Source organism: Pinus tabuliformis, chromosome 3_1, assembly GCF_031772625.1.
Source record: "Pinus tabuliformis cultivar Carrire ecotype Pingquan chromosome 3_1, CPIR1, whole genome shotgun sequence".
Classification (NCBI taxonomy): Eukaryota; Viridiplantae; Streptophyta; class Pinopsida; order Pinales; family Pinaceae; genus Pinus; species Pinus tabuliformis.
In genome coordinates this window covers 211,643,970-211,659,403 of record NC_142301.1, presented here as the reverse complement: position 1 = coordinate 211,659,403, position 15,434 = coordinate 211,643,970, and the positions used below count along the sequence as shown (strand labels likewise).

Genomic DNA, 15,434 nt, shown 5'->3' with positions numbered 1-15,434 from the left:
AAGGGAATATTTAGAATGAGAAAAATCAACAAGTCAACTAAAGACAAGTCTTCAAGCAAGGTTAAGGACAAATAGGAAAAGAGAAAGAAAAAAACATTTATTTCAAGGGAAAAATTACCCAGTCGGCTTAGTCAAGTGAGATGCTGGAAGGTCAAAGAGAAAAGTAAGGAGTACTCCAAGTCAATTCAAGCAAAGAATGGAACAAGATAGGATTTCTTCACCAACAAATCATCTCAACTCAGGGAATCAGGCATCAAGATAAAGTCAAGGAATAATTCAAGTGCAAGTTTCATCTCCAAATCAAGGGAGCCATCCATACAAGCTAGTCGTTGGGGTGACATCATTCCCTTGATGAGGAGCATTTGAACAATTTCGAGGAGTTTTGAAGCAAGACAAGGAGTGCGGAAATTTTGGAAGGCTATTTAAGGAAAAATCAAGTGAAACATTGGAATTTTAAGCCCAAACAATCCTCTTTTTATAGGATACAATCCCCTTTTGTGAGATGTCTACATCCTTGGGAAGGGTTTAAGCAACGTAATATTAAAAAAAAATTGACTTTGTCTGCAAGGATTTTGTGGCTGACAAGTGACTTAAATTTGTGAACCAAAGGAGAATTATTATTGAAAGCCTTATCTATAAATTTAGAGTTCTCTCTCTGTAGCATACCATGTTGTGAACATGTGAGATCACAATGCCATGATAAGAGCTTCTTAGTTGCAAACACTTTGTTTCCAATTTGTAGATTGGCTATTCTATTATTTATCTCCTTAGCTCTTGCAAAGATAGTGTGCTCCATGAAATAGTTTTTTGATTTATGGTTGAAGTTACACAAAGTTAGTCGATCCATCCATTAGTAGCTACATAGTCACTTAGAGAAAAAGGTCTAGGATGCTAGACCTCATCATTTTCTTGTTGAGCTAGGGATTTTGAAATTTGATGTTGGACAAACCCATATTAAGAATTCCTCCTTAAAGGATTAAATTTATTTAGTATCATAGTGGATTCATTGACTAGAGTTGTTCCATTAAAGGAGTCACTGGTAGTTGGATGGCACCAAAAGAAAGACTTAGACAAGAGTGGAGGTAACTAGTGCATGCACTCCAAACTCACATCTTTTACAAATAAAATAATTCAAGGTTGATTTAGGGAGGGTTGTGATTACGATCCAGCATAAAGAGGTAATTAGTGTGGTAAAAGGCAAGCCACATTTTCTTTTCATCACAAATTTCTCAAAATTCAGAAATATTTTCAATTTCCAATTTTTAGCTACTTTGGCATTTGGGTTTTGCGACAAAGATTTATCAAATTGGATCAAGAAAGGTATAGTGCTTTGTTGTGTGTAGATAGGGATTATATTCATCAAAACAAGTTGTTGTCGAAGGGTTTACACGTCTACAACAATAGGTTATAGCCCTCTGTTACAAGACAAGCCATTTTCTAGGGCATTTTGGCCTCCAAAAGTATATTTATCATTCCTCCTTTGACTTTTCCTGCATTTTGAAGTTAATTGAATATTGTTATGTTAGCACTCCAGGAAGCTCTCCTAGGTTGTAGCTCGAAGATGCCTAGTAACATATAAATCTTCAATATTGTTCTCAAAACTATTGGAATGGATGATGGTTTGGATCAATTCAGATGACTGTTTCAACTGTGTTTTCACTCAAGACATGCATGAACACCCTCAGCTTTACAAGGCTTTAGACCACTAATGCTCAATAGTTTATAGAACCAATGGATAGATGGAGAATACTGACTGTACCAAAAGATGCATACATAAACACATATGAATGGCTAGCTACAGGAAGTAAATGAAGCTTGCAAATCTAATTTATCAACGCAGAGATAAGATGACAGTTATCTGGCATTAGATACAGAAGAAAACATGAATAACCTATTCAAGTGCAAGCTTAGGACAGAGGAGAAAATGGGAATTGAACATGTAACAACAAAATAAGCTTATATTGCTGGAATGAAGATGAGACGCTAAGAGGAGCAGAGTCTCCACAGTCTCCAAAAGTTGAACCCTTGATCCTCTGAATGTTCAACCTTTTATAGGCCTTTTACAATGCTCTCGAACCCTCTGAGGCTCGAGAGGTCTTAATCTATCCTCTTTGTCTTTTTAACGACTTGATGCCATGACTAGACACGCATGAGCTCGGAGGTTTCTTTTTCCAACAGCAGAGTAACCGCATTCTGGTAATTTGCTGCGTTATGAGGTGGCTCGCTCGTGCCAGCGATGCTCCATGATTGCTTCTGTTGTGCGCTGCATTGTGCTGTGGCTTTTTTCTCTTCCGGCCATCTGTCTCTCGTCCTCTGTTCTGTAATGGAATGGGTCTTCGGGCTTTTGAATCTATTCGAATACCAAAAATGATTGTTTTTTGTTTTACATAGAGAAACACTGCAACACTATGAAATTCCGCCAAGCTCTGCTCATTCCAGACTTCAAAAGTCTTTAAATACGGTCTATTCCTCTATCAAGTCCGCCCTCAATCACTATCGCAAGTCGCTTCGACCTTGTTTCCAAGGTTTCCTTTCTTATTTTGAAATACGTTAAAAACACAAAAAATCCTGAAAAAATGGCTCTGGCGGATCTAAAATATTATATATTTTCATTCCCGAACCCCTTCGGGTCCGGGTTTTATCGCATCGGCGTTGTCTCTCTATATTTTGTTAAATAACAAAATATGCGAAAATACATTAACAAATGCCTTTCAGCGGATCTCAAAATCTATGCAATAATGCTTATATAGCCATCAGGTCTGGCTAATCGCATCGCACATATACATGCATAAAAGCCCCGCTCCATAATGTTTCCCCGATTGCGATATCGCAATGCGATTAGTTGCAATTGCATATCGCTCATGCCCTGGGCCGATGGTGAGCGCTCTGTGTAATCTCCAATAGCGATCTTGCGATGCACGTGGGCCGTCGATCTGTGCGCTTGATCGACAGTCCTAGTTGACTCCGTCAGTCGCCATCGCAAGTTTTATATGGTCCGCGCCGATATCTGCCGATTGCCACTGCCGATTACCACCATCGATTGCGATCTGCCGATCAGATATGGACCGTTGATCGGCCAGATCTGACAACTACTGTGCATTTCACTGTTGCCACCGTTGATACTCAGTTTTTTCACTATTTCCTTGGGTTTTTGCCTCCCGATAGTGTTTCTCTGCCATTCTAAGGGCTTTTCTCATGCGATTGTTTTGGTCTTTGGCATGTTTTTACGAGATTTTGAAAACTTAGAGAGCATATTTGGATCCATTTTGGACCACATGCCAATAGGACTAACACTGGCTCCTTCTGGGGATGAAAGCCTCCCTATGAGGTTTCAAGAACTGCAGACTACTGCCTTTCCAGTAACAACCAAAACAAAATTATCTCCTAGTGTTCCATTGGGCATGGATTTTATTTGCATAAAAAACAAAAATTGAAAAACCTATTACAGTATTAAGGCCTTAAAGCCTTATATGAAGTAAAGTTTCAAAAACCGCCCATTGACTGGGCCATCAAAAACACCTTCCCCCTCCAAATTGTGCAGAATGAAAGTATTGTTTGTCTGAACTTGAGTAATGACAAACGGTCCCATCCATAAGGCATCAAATTTACCATGGTTACCCTTCTTTTCCTTCAATGCATCCCATTTGAGAACCCAGTCACCAACCTGAAAACTGTCTATTTTTGTCTTTCTATCAAAGGTTTCTTTGATCTTCTTCTGATGAATTCTTGACCTCTCAACCAGTTGTTCTCTAATCTGCTGTAATTCAACCAAGCTACTCATTCTCCTCGCCATGTCATTCTCTTCATTTTGTTCTTCTTGCAAGAATTTGGCCACAGGGAGAATCAGCTGGATAGGAAAAACAGTATCAATGCCATAAACCAGCTTAAATGGAGAATTTCCTATGGACTTCTTGTTGGTAACTCTGTCAGCGCACAGTGCAAACTTCAACTTGGAATCCTAACGCTTTTTGTTGTCCTCCAATAGTTTTTTGATTATCCTTACAAGACTCTTGTTAGATGATTCTGCCAAGCCATTGCCTCGAGGATAATATGAGGTAGAATGCACCAATTGAATGCCCATGGATCAGTCATGCCCACCAATTCTTTTGCCTTGAAAGTTGTTGCATTATCAGTGACTAGTTTGGTTGGGCAACCAAATCTAGTGAAAATATTCTCATTCAAGAACTTTATGACAACTTGATGATTAGCATTCTTAGTGGGTATAGCCTCACTCCACTTGGTGAAATAATCAGTGGCTACCAAGATCCATTTGTGCTGGCCACTTGAATGTGGGTTGATCTCTCCTATAAAGTCCAAGATCCATTGTTGGAAGGGACCAATGGCGTGTACTGGCTTCAAGGGTAGAGATTTTAGTTCTTGTCTTCCTGCAAACCTCTGACATTTGTCACAAGACCTCACATAAGAACACACATCAAAGAACATAGTAGGCCAATAATACCCAACTCTCGGGATCTTGTGGGTTGTGGTTTTCCAATAATGATGCCTTCCACAGATGCTAGAATGGAACTGGTGCATGACTTCCACAGATTGTCCTTTATCTAGACATTTCAAGAGGATTCCTGATGGGTCTCTCCAATAAAGAAGGCTTTTATAGATGCATAATTTGGCTGATCTAAGCTTAATGGCCCGGGCTTGACTTGAGCTAAGCCCTGGAGGGACTTCTAGCTTCTGCAAAAAATGAACTATACTGGAATACCATTCACAGGTGGCTAGATTTTCAGCCAAAGACTGATTCTGCTCTTGCTCTTCTGTTGCTTCCTCTGTCCGCTCACCACCTAAATTTGAACCCATGCAATTGATGTCTAACAAACTACAATTTTCCTCAGCCATAAGCTTAGCCAAGCCCTGGCCTTTGACAAGCTTGGTGGGCTTCACCTCTATGTTGAACTCTATGAATTTTGCAATCCATTTAACTCTCTTTCCGTCAATTTTTGGCTGAGTTAAAACATCTTTTACTGAGGTTGAAGGTACATATGCAATCACTTTAGAATGAAGGATATAAATTCTAAATGCCTTTAAAGATTTTATGAGAGCATAAGCTTGTTTTTCAATAAGGTCATACCTTAGTTCAACATCCCTCAGAGTTTTGCTGAAAAAGGCCATAGGGTGCTCTACACCTTCATCATTTTTCTACAATAGAACTGTTGCAAGTGTATCATAAGAGGCAAAAGAGAAGATATAAAACTCCTTGGTGTAATCTGGGCTGATTAGAGTGGGAGCTTCCATGATAGCTTGTTTGATGGTTTCAAAAGAGCTTCTTGCAGCATTTTTCCATTTTATTTCTGATCCTTTCTTCAGCATGGAAGTAATGTGCTTCACTAGCTCTTCAAAGTTTGGAATGAACCTCCTTACAAAGTTAATCTTACCCAGGAAAGATTGAATGTGCCTTTTTGACCTTGGGATGGACAATGTCTGAATTGCTTGAACTCTTGCTGGATCGATCTTCACACCTTCAGCAGAAACAATATGTCCCAGAAGTTTGCCTTCTTCTAAAGCAAACTGTGACTTCTTTGGGTTCACAGAAATTCCAAACTGTCTGCACTTTAGAAACACCTTCTTCAAATGTTGCAAATGGTCCTTGTGAGTTCTAGAAAGATTGTTATGTCATCAAGGTAAATAAGGACAAACTTTTCCTTCTCTCCCACAAAGGCTATGTCCATGGCCCTCTGAAAAGTAGCCCCAACATTCATCAGTCCAAAAGGCATCTTGGAGTACATGAAAATGCCCCAAGGAGTAGTGAAGACGGTCATTTCTTGATCTTCTGGATGTAAAACAATCTTATTGTAACCTGAAATTCCATCTAAGAAAGACATGACTCTAGCCCCTGAAACTTTTTGCAGCAAGTGTTCCATCTTAGGCAGGGGGTAGTTGTCTTTTTTAGAGCATTTGTTCAAATTCCTGAAATCAACACAAAGCTTGATTTCTCCATTCTTCTTTCTTACCACCACAAGGTTAGCTATCCACTTTGAATACCTTAGGGGAACTATGATCTTGGCATCCAACAACTTCTTGATTTCCTTTTCAATCAAAGGCAATAAGAGAGGGCTGATAGGTCTTAATTTCTGCTTAAAAGAGATGGTGTTCTTCTCCAGTGGAATCTTATGTTGAATGGTGTTGGTGTCATAGGTCTTAAGATCACTGTATTCCCAAACAAAAATATCAGCAAATTGTTTCATCGAGGTGCAATACTCAGAACTCTAGGCAAAAGACAAGTGAGTGGATAGATTTATGTACTTTGGATGGGCTGGACTCCCTACATTATGTTTATGAACAGCAGACTCATTTTCTTTTTTGGCAGGCTTATAAGGTACATCATTATGATCAAACAGCTTCTCTAGGGGCACCAATCCTTTGGGTATATGGTTACTAGGCAGCTGAACAATGTTGTCCTGACCAATCTCGTCCTTTAGCTTGGACTGGTTGCATTCTTCAATGGTTTCATTTTCTTGGTCGATGTGCATTTCAGAAAATTCATCAACGACTTGTAAAAACCTATTAATTTCATCATCATCTTCAAAAACTTTCCAGTATTTGACATTGTCAGGCAGAGATGGTCTATATTTCACCTGAACTTCATAAGTCAATTTAGGAGGTGTTGTCGCATAGATTAACACGACAACGCTCAGACCGGGGGCTGTCACCCTGATCCCCGATCTCTCCGTTTAAGCCTGTCTCCCACTGCTAAGGGGGGTAGACCATGTCAGATGATGAAGAGCAACTGCCAAACAGTTGGGTGGGAGACACGATAAGATGAGCACTAAAATGACTTAATTAATTTAGCAGACCAGTGCCTTAAGAGATTGGTGTTAAAACGATTACTTGCTAGATAATATAGAAATATAAACCGTGAACAGCAATCATTTATCATCAAATAATTTAGAGCAGTGCAAGATATCAGTTAAAACAACAATGCTCTTATAATGACCAAAGCTAAATAACGATATCCAGTAACTGAGAATTTAGAAGAGATGAATGCTTTAAACAACCACGCAAATCATAAATCATTAACCAGATATCATTTTTATGCAGCTAAATCTTCAAGGTGATCATTCGTGTGCATAACTTGAAAATTTAAATTTCCAGCATGACAATTTTCTGAAGAAAAACTAAATCCTGACAAAATTTCCACAATGCCCTTTTTATGCTTTAAATTTTTTTTTTTTTTTTGAACTAAAAAAAGAAACTTTAAATTTAAAATCTAAACTATAGAATAGAACAAAAAAAAAAAAAAAAATTATGCTTTTATAATTTTTAATTATTAAAATCTAAGAAAGTTAAAACTATTTAACCAAATCTAAAGCTAATAAAATTAGAACTATCAAACTAATCTAAACTAAAGATTTAAAATCTATGAAATAAAACTAAAATTAAACCAAACGAAAACCCTTTTTATTTTTATTTTATAATCAAAATAAAACTAAGATCTAATGAAACTAAAATTAAAATTTATGAAAACTACGTAACCCCTAAAACAAAAAATGTGAACTCCTAAAACTTAAAAAATAAAAAAATTCGAAATGCAATCTAAACGTGCGGGTTTGCAGCTTCAGACGCTAGACGGCATCGAGTTGATTTTTTTGCAGCTGCAGGCGTGGGAGCGGAAATTTGCAGACAGCGTGAAAGAGAGGAAGAGGTCGATACGAGGCGGTGAGAACAGCTGCGGAGTGACAATCGCTAGCAGGCAGAGAGGGTTATGCACGTAGGTGAAGTTTTGAGGTTGGACGGCGGCAGAGAAATACCCACGCATATGACATTTACCATACAAAAATAATGGAAAATTCGTTTGATGCTTCACATGGACAATTCGATAGCAGACGGCGGAAAACGCAGAGGAAAAAAAATTCACACTTCTCTCGCTGTTTGCAGGGTTTCGACAGCAGCAAGGGGCCATGGCTTTTTTTTTACCCAGCCGACAACTGATACTTGAAATGCTTTGCCCAGAATGAACTCAGGACGTGTATCTCGGTTTCAGAAGGGAATTTCGAGCTGTACGCTACTACCTCCTTACTGCTTCGATACCCTATACGCACGCAGTCAAACAAGCGATAGATCAAATATAACCTGAAACTGCAAATCGAAATTACAATGATGCTAGGCGAAAAATCATAAGCGTCGTTTCTGAAGGGTATGGCATAAATATACAGAAAAAAAAAAAAAAAATTGAAATGCACATTTATTAGATCCGCAGGTTTAGACACCAGACGGTGTATTGACCAATGTTGTTAAAAGCGCAAGCGGGATTTAATCGGCGCCAGGAAAAAAGCGGAAAAAATCGACAAAAGCGGGAAAAAAGCGTTTGGCACAAAAATATTCATTTTTTTTCATTTTTTTTCAATTTTTTTAATATCTAAACCATCTACAACATAAAATAAATACATTGACACATAAATATGATAAAAAAACTAATATATAAGATGTTTAATATCATTTCTAGCGCTAAAATCACACATAACATTGAATCATGTCCTGAATAGTAAGTCCTGAGTCCCAACTCAGCCTCAAGATATCAACAAAAAATATGATAATGTATCTCATCATGTCATAATGTCATATACAATAAAATGAAAGTCTAATCCTATTGATTTCCTCTGCCCCTCTTGCGAGAAAATGGCACAACTTTCTCTTTCCCTCTAGATGTAGAAGCTGGTGCCTGTGCTGGTGGAAATGGCAGTGGAGTCTGACGTGCTCTAGAAGCTGAAGAACTAGTAGTAGCAGCTACAGGAGGCTGAGGTAGACGGAGACCACGTCCTCTACTGGTGGTAGTGGTAGCCCGGGTAGGCGGTGTCACCTCCTCCTCCTGCTCCTCCTCCTCCACCTGCTCCTCCTCCTGCTCCTCCTGCTCCTCCTCCTCCCCCTCCTCCTCCCCCTCATCCTGCACTAACCAATCATCAGTGGGATCCATGAGAGGCCTCTCGGTCTCAACCCTCCATTCAGCAGTGGTGTCAATCCCATCCAATGAGATGGCTTCCGTATCAGGTGTCTTCTCTAGTTGTCTCACCCACAATCGAAGATTGTAGTAGACATAGACCATGTCATTAAGTCTATGGGACTCCAACCTGTACAAAGTTCATGAAATAATAATTAATAATTAATATTATAAAAAAAATATTGTTTAAAACTTTAATGAATTCAAAAATTTATTTGGAAATTTGCAATATTTTAAATGTTTAAGTGTTAACCTATTGCGCTTCTTGTTGTGTATTTTTTCAAATACACTCCAATTGCGCTCACATCCCGAGGAGCTGCATGTTTGGCTGAGGATGCGTATGGCAAGCTTTTGCAAAAGGGGTACTCTGACACCATACATCTTCCACCATGCATCTACAACAAAATTACAAATAAAATTTTAAATAAACATAAGAAAAAAATGGAATTTGAAGAGACAATGAAATTTGAAACAAAGTTACAAAGTACAACTAAAAAATACCTGGCATTTTAATCGTCCTATCAGTGACAGCCATCTCAAAGCCAAATGTGCCACCTGACATCTTATATGTCTCAATTTGTCTAGAGATCTCTATACGTTCTTCTGGAGATCTCACCATCTTCTGGACACAGGTTAATAATCCTTCCACGACCTCAACATCAAAATCAAACCCACATGCATAAGAAAATGCAGGGTTCAGGAAAAGCCCAGCAGCATGAATGGGACGATGGAGTGTGTTGTTCCATCGCTCATCAATGACTTCCCATAGAAGGAGTTGTCTCTGAAACCCATCATCTCCCTTATCATCATAGTAGGACCGAATGGCTTCTTTGGCCCTGTCCATGGCTTCATACAAATAGCCCATTGCGGGCTTCTCACCATCAACCAACCGAAGAACCTTTACCAAAGGTTCAGTAACAGCGCACACCTCCTGCACTCCCGCCCAGAAGTCTTCCTGGTATGAAACTAGTCTGCACACGGCCTCTCCTTCTGGTTTGCGGCTCATTGACGAAGCACGCCACTCCTCTGAAAGAAACATTCTCTTCAAATCCCACATAGAATTCAAGAGGGATTGAAGAGATATGAAACTCGTCGCAAACCGTGTAATGGCGGGGCGCACCAACTCTTTGTTGTTGGTGCATTTTCTCATCAAGCTAAGCACAGATGTGTGATTGTAAATAAATTTTGTGATGCTTTTTGATGAGTCAACAATCTCTTTGACAAAGGGAATTTTCCCTATGTCCTCTAACATCAAATCAATACAATGGGCAGCACAAGGTATCCAAAATAAAGTAGGATGCCTGTCCATAAGCATTCTACCAGCAGCAACATAATTTGCAGCATTGTCCGTTATGACTTGGACAACATTTTCTGCACCCACCTCCAAAATAAACACATCCAGCAAATCACATAAAGTTCTTGCATCTTTGATTTGATGAGTTGCATCAATAGATTTGATAAACATAGTCCCCTTGGGACAACTAACCAAGAAGTTTATAAGGGTTCTCCCCTTTTGGTCAGTCCAACCATCTGACATAACAGTGCATCCTGTTTGTGCCCATGATGCCCTAAAATCCTCCAATCTTTGGGTGCAGTCACGCTTTTCATCTTGAAGAAGCCGGCCTCTGAAATCATGAAGAGAAGGGATTTTGTACCCGGGCCAACACTGGCAATAGCATCAACAGTAGGTTGGAAAAATGGATTATTCCTTATAATGCTGAAAGGAATATCACTCCAGAGGAGAAATTTTGTCATCAACCTGTCAGCTTGTTCTTTTTCAGTTCTTTTTAGCATTGAACCGATAGTTGGTTGTGAACCAGGTGTGGTTCGAGGAACAAAATATGATGATGCAGCTACCGGATTGACTGACGCTGCAGTAGAACCAGTGCCACTTGGCCCACTTCCTTCAGCTGACCTTTTTAGTTGCCTTTTGAGTTCTTCTTTGGCCTCTCTAGTGTGCTCTAATCCTCCCAATGCTCTCATGGCTCTTTGGATAATTTCAGGACTTGTATTTAGACAGGGCCCCACATCATGTCCAGGGATTTGTGCAAGGTGGAACTTCAACCTGTACACCCCCCCGAATATCTCCTTTCCACACAACTTGCAATACAAGTTTTGTCTATCATTCGGAGTTTTAGGTTCACCATATTCCCAGAAAGGATCCAATTTCCTTGGCATGTTTGTTTTTGAATTTTGAATTTGCAAACCTATGGAAAAATAAGGATTAGGAAATAGGAATTTAGGATTACATAATACAAATTACAATTTAGCATTTACAAAATTACAAGTTAATTATTTCCAAAATCCCAATTTCCAAACCCAACTTACCCAACCAAATGCCAATGGCAAATGCCAAAAAACAATGAAAATTCAAAAAAAATAAACAATGTTTAAAAAAAATGAGAAAATAAAAATAAAAAATTGGTTCTCATAGTCATAACAAATTACCCATCCCAAATCAATGAAAAATTACAAAAAATTCTTTAAAAACAATGTAAAACAAAGTTTTTATAGAAGCAAAACAAAAAAAAATTAATCTACATACCTTTTTTATGGACAAATTGGTGATCTTGTCTTGGATTTCTCCTAAAACCACTTGGATTCGCTCCCAAATTCGATGGAAACCCTTCAGCTCCTCTCCCTCACCTCTTCTCCTCCTCCTCCGCGCGCAGACAGCATAATGACATAAAAAAAATCGTTTTTGCCTATTAAAAGCCCGCTGCCCCGACCCTCTGCGATTTTTATGGAAAAAATCGGTATAAAAAAAAGGCCGCGATTTTTTGGTATAAAAATCGCGATTTAAGCGGGTAGGGGATAAAATCGCGATTTTAACAACACTAGTATTGACAGGTTCGAGTCTCAGAAGTATGATGGACATAAAACGTATTTTCAACGGAAATAGAAAGAAAACCGTATTAGAAACGTACCTGAGGATGCTGAGCTGAGGGTCTTTGATAAAAATCGATTTTTTTACCAGGGTTTTGTTGGAAATAGATACATATATCTTTTATTACATAATGGATGAAGGCTGGACGCATGGATCCAGGGAAGCTATGCTGATGTCTGAAACTCAATAACCTGACCTCAAAAATCTCATTTTCTCCTGCTCCAGAAACCCTAAAAAAAAAAATTTCAAAACCCTATACCTGCAATTGCAAGGAAACAAAACCCTAATGAAGACTGCGTATAAGGCAAAATTTGAAACCCAGAAACAGCTGATAAATTTACAGATTTTGGCCCCTTAACAACTAGATTTAGCAATAATAGCAGTAATATTTTCAGAATATTAGAAACTTCAACTTTGTTGTGGAAAGGCTCGAAAAATCTCTCATGCAAAACCAGAAAAGTGAATTTAAATGATTAACCCAGGGTAAAAATTAGATGGGCTCTGCAAGGAAAAGCCTGTGGGAGTTGGCTGGTTTAGCCTAGAACTTCCCCAAACGCCCACCAATCTTCTTCAGTAAGGGTTTCTTGCACACCTTAAATCAACCATCAGTAAAGAGAGCAAAAATGATGCTAGATCTCAAAAAGCAATGGAGATACCTGCCATTACTTCAGAAACCCTAACACCATTCAAACCCTAGCAAGTGAACAAGATACCTGTGCTCACAATACTCTAAGATAAACTGTTATTAACGGCTGAAAAAATAAAATATGCAGAAATTAAAAATCTCACAGCACTTCCAGAGAGTAACACCAGCAAGATTTGAACCCCAAAGTCTTCTTTTATTAACCAGAAAACAGATTACAAGAGAGCTTCTTCAGCACAAGACTCACAGATGCAATGATCTCAAATGACTCCTAGCACCCTATTTAAAGGAAAATATCCCAACGGCTAGTTCGAGTGATCCATGTCGAAATGATCTCGACCGTCGATGAGGATCAAGACATCTCTTAATCTCATCCGTCGAAATTATTAATTCATTAAAAAAATGAAATTTTGCATGTTTTTACTCAAAATATTATTATTTTATTATTTTTTAGGGTTTTTGCTTTATTTTATAGTTTTTTATTATTTTTTATTTTTTTATTATTTTTATTTTTATTTTATTATTTATTTTATTATTTTTCAGTTATTTATTTATTTATTTTTAATTTTTTTTTTTTTTTTAAAATGGATCCTCGAACTTAGCCTTTGGAAAAATCACCTAGGACCTAGGACTTAGGACTCATGAGGGGATTTAAAATATTTTCCAACCCTCAAGACACTTTACATCATGACTTTTACAATTTACATCTTAAGGGGACAAACCCACTTAACACAGACCCTCATAAACCACCCAGTTCTGCAACACAACTATAATCTAGCAGATTAACACACTAGGATTCTCCTAAAATTTTAATGACAAAATCAATCCCGGCTTTGGGGTCAGGCTGAAGGAAAACTCTGTCGATCATGGATCGGTGAGACGAAAAACCTTCCAGGACGTAGATTATCATTAGAAAGTTAGGTCTACCCAGGCAATTTACATACACGACTCATATCTGCTAAGATTCTTTACATTTCATACATGCAGACTAGGTTTACAGTTAAATCGATCAAGCTGCTGATGACTGCAGGATGGCACGGCCATGTCGATCAAACACTACCCCTTTCTGCCAAAAAAAAGGGGGTGTACTACATGGGTAGTTGACCGGTGGTGGTCAACATCTGGCTCTACTTGGGGACACGTTGCTGCACTGTAGGAATGTGAGAATCCAGAATCTGCATCCATGCAACACACAGATAAAAATAAGTAGCGTCCATCCAAAATCATCATATACATTAAGCACAGGAAAGATAAAAGCTCTTCATTTATTAACTATCTAGTAACATGAAAAGTAAATCTAATCCTAAGACAAAAATGAAATGCTGAAAAGACAAGGAGTAGGGATAGAAATACAATACAAAGGATGCCCCATGGCATCAGATATCATCTCTGAAGAACAGCTTGAGCATCTGGCCGTTTGCTGGTAGATCAAGTGGTTCGCCATCCAATCTGCTCAAGTGGAATGAGTTTGGTCCAGCTATGTCTCTAATGATGTATGGTCCCAGCCACAAACTGTCAAACTTCTTATGTTTTCCTGGTTTCTCATTTTTGCGATCCCAAAGCAATACCATATCTCCCACCTGCAAAGATCTAGATCGAGAGCATTTATCAAAGCTTTTCTTAATGTTAGATTGATTTTTACATATAGCATCAAAGGTTGTCCGACGAGCTTCATCTAATTCCACGATCTGATCTATTCTATTTTGAACATCATCTTTATTAGTAGAAAAATTCTGGAGAAGCTGATAAGCTGGCAATTTCAGGTGCACAGGTAAAGTAACATCCAAGCCATAAACTAATTCAAAGGGAGATTTACCAGTAGCTTTCTTCTTAGTGATTCTATCTGCCCATAAAGCATACTTGATTTTGCTGTCCCATGATTTCTTGTTATCTCCTACTATCTTCTTGATAATGGTTATGAGATTTTTGTTACTTGATTCAGCCAAACCATTACCCTGAGGATAGTAATTTGACGAATGAGATAAAACAATGCCATACTTGAAACAAAAAGATGAAAACTCTAAGGAACTAAAAGCCTTGGCATTGTCGGTAGTGATCTTAGCGGGGACACCAAATCTAGTAATGATGTTATTTTCAATGAAATCCATAATAACATTTTCAGTGGCATTCTTAGCAGGAATGGCTTCAACCCATTTAGTAAAATAATCCGTAGCAGTCAAAATCCATGAGTAGCCATTGCTAGAATTTTCATGGAACTTCCCTATGAAGTCCAGACCCCAATGTTGAAAAGGAGCCTCTACAATGACAGGTTGTAGAGGAAGGGCAGCAAGCTTCTGCTTCCCAGTGAATAGTTGACAGGCTTGACACGCTCTAACAAACTTGTGCACATCAGAAAAAATCGAAGGCCAATAATAGCCAGCTCTCAGGATTTTGTGGGTGGTAGTTCTAGCGGCATAATGACCACCACAAAATCCTGAATGAAACTCAGAGATTAATTTCTTGGACTCAACATCATCAACACACCTAAGCACTATGCCCTCAGGATTTCTCCACCCAAGGCCATCCTTCATAAGGCAATACTTAGTGGCTTTTAGTCTAAGAGCCCTTCTCTTATGAGCAACTAAATGGTTAGGACATGCTAGATTCATCAAGTAATAAACTATGTCCTTATACCACTCATGCTCCGCTAATCTTTGCAACTCTGGCGAAGATAGATCGCTAAGACATAACAAACCAAGAGTCTTTTCATTACCTTCAGTTAACATCTGAGCTAAGCCTTGGCCTTTGATCAACTTGGTGGGTCTGATTTCCAAATCATACTCCTGTATTTTAGTAACCCACCTAGCACGAGTCCCTAAGCAATCGGTTTGAGTTAATATGTCCTTAACAACAGAATGTGGGACGAAAGCAATGATCTTAGAATAACCCACATAAGTTTTAAAATGCTTAAGAGACTTAACCAGGGCATAGGCCTGCTTTTCCATGGTATTGTACTT

At 38.6% G+C, this 15,434-nt stretch overlaps 2 protein-coding genes across 2 annotated transcripts in view; one reads left to right on the top strand and one right to left on the bottom strand.

The window, feature by feature from the left end:
• The window catches only part of LOC149186538 (uncharacterized), a 331,009-nt gene that overhangs the window by 296,140 nt on the left and 19,435 nt on the right, over window positions 1-15,434 (top strand). The gene's annotated exons all lie outside the window — the stretch shown is intronic.
• Window positions 8,559-9,281, bottom strand: LOC149186539 (uncharacterized). Its single transcript, XM_089412630.1, has 2 exons — window positions 9,201-9,281; window positions 8,559-9,077 (listed from the first exon to the last, which is right to left on the bottom strand). Exon 2 carries the CDS (start codon window positions 9,050-9,052, stop codon window positions 8,597-8,599), a length of 456 nt encoding a protein of 151 aa, XP_089268756.1. The 5' UTR covers window positions 9,053-9,077; window positions 9,201-9,281; the 3' UTR covers window positions 8,559-8,596.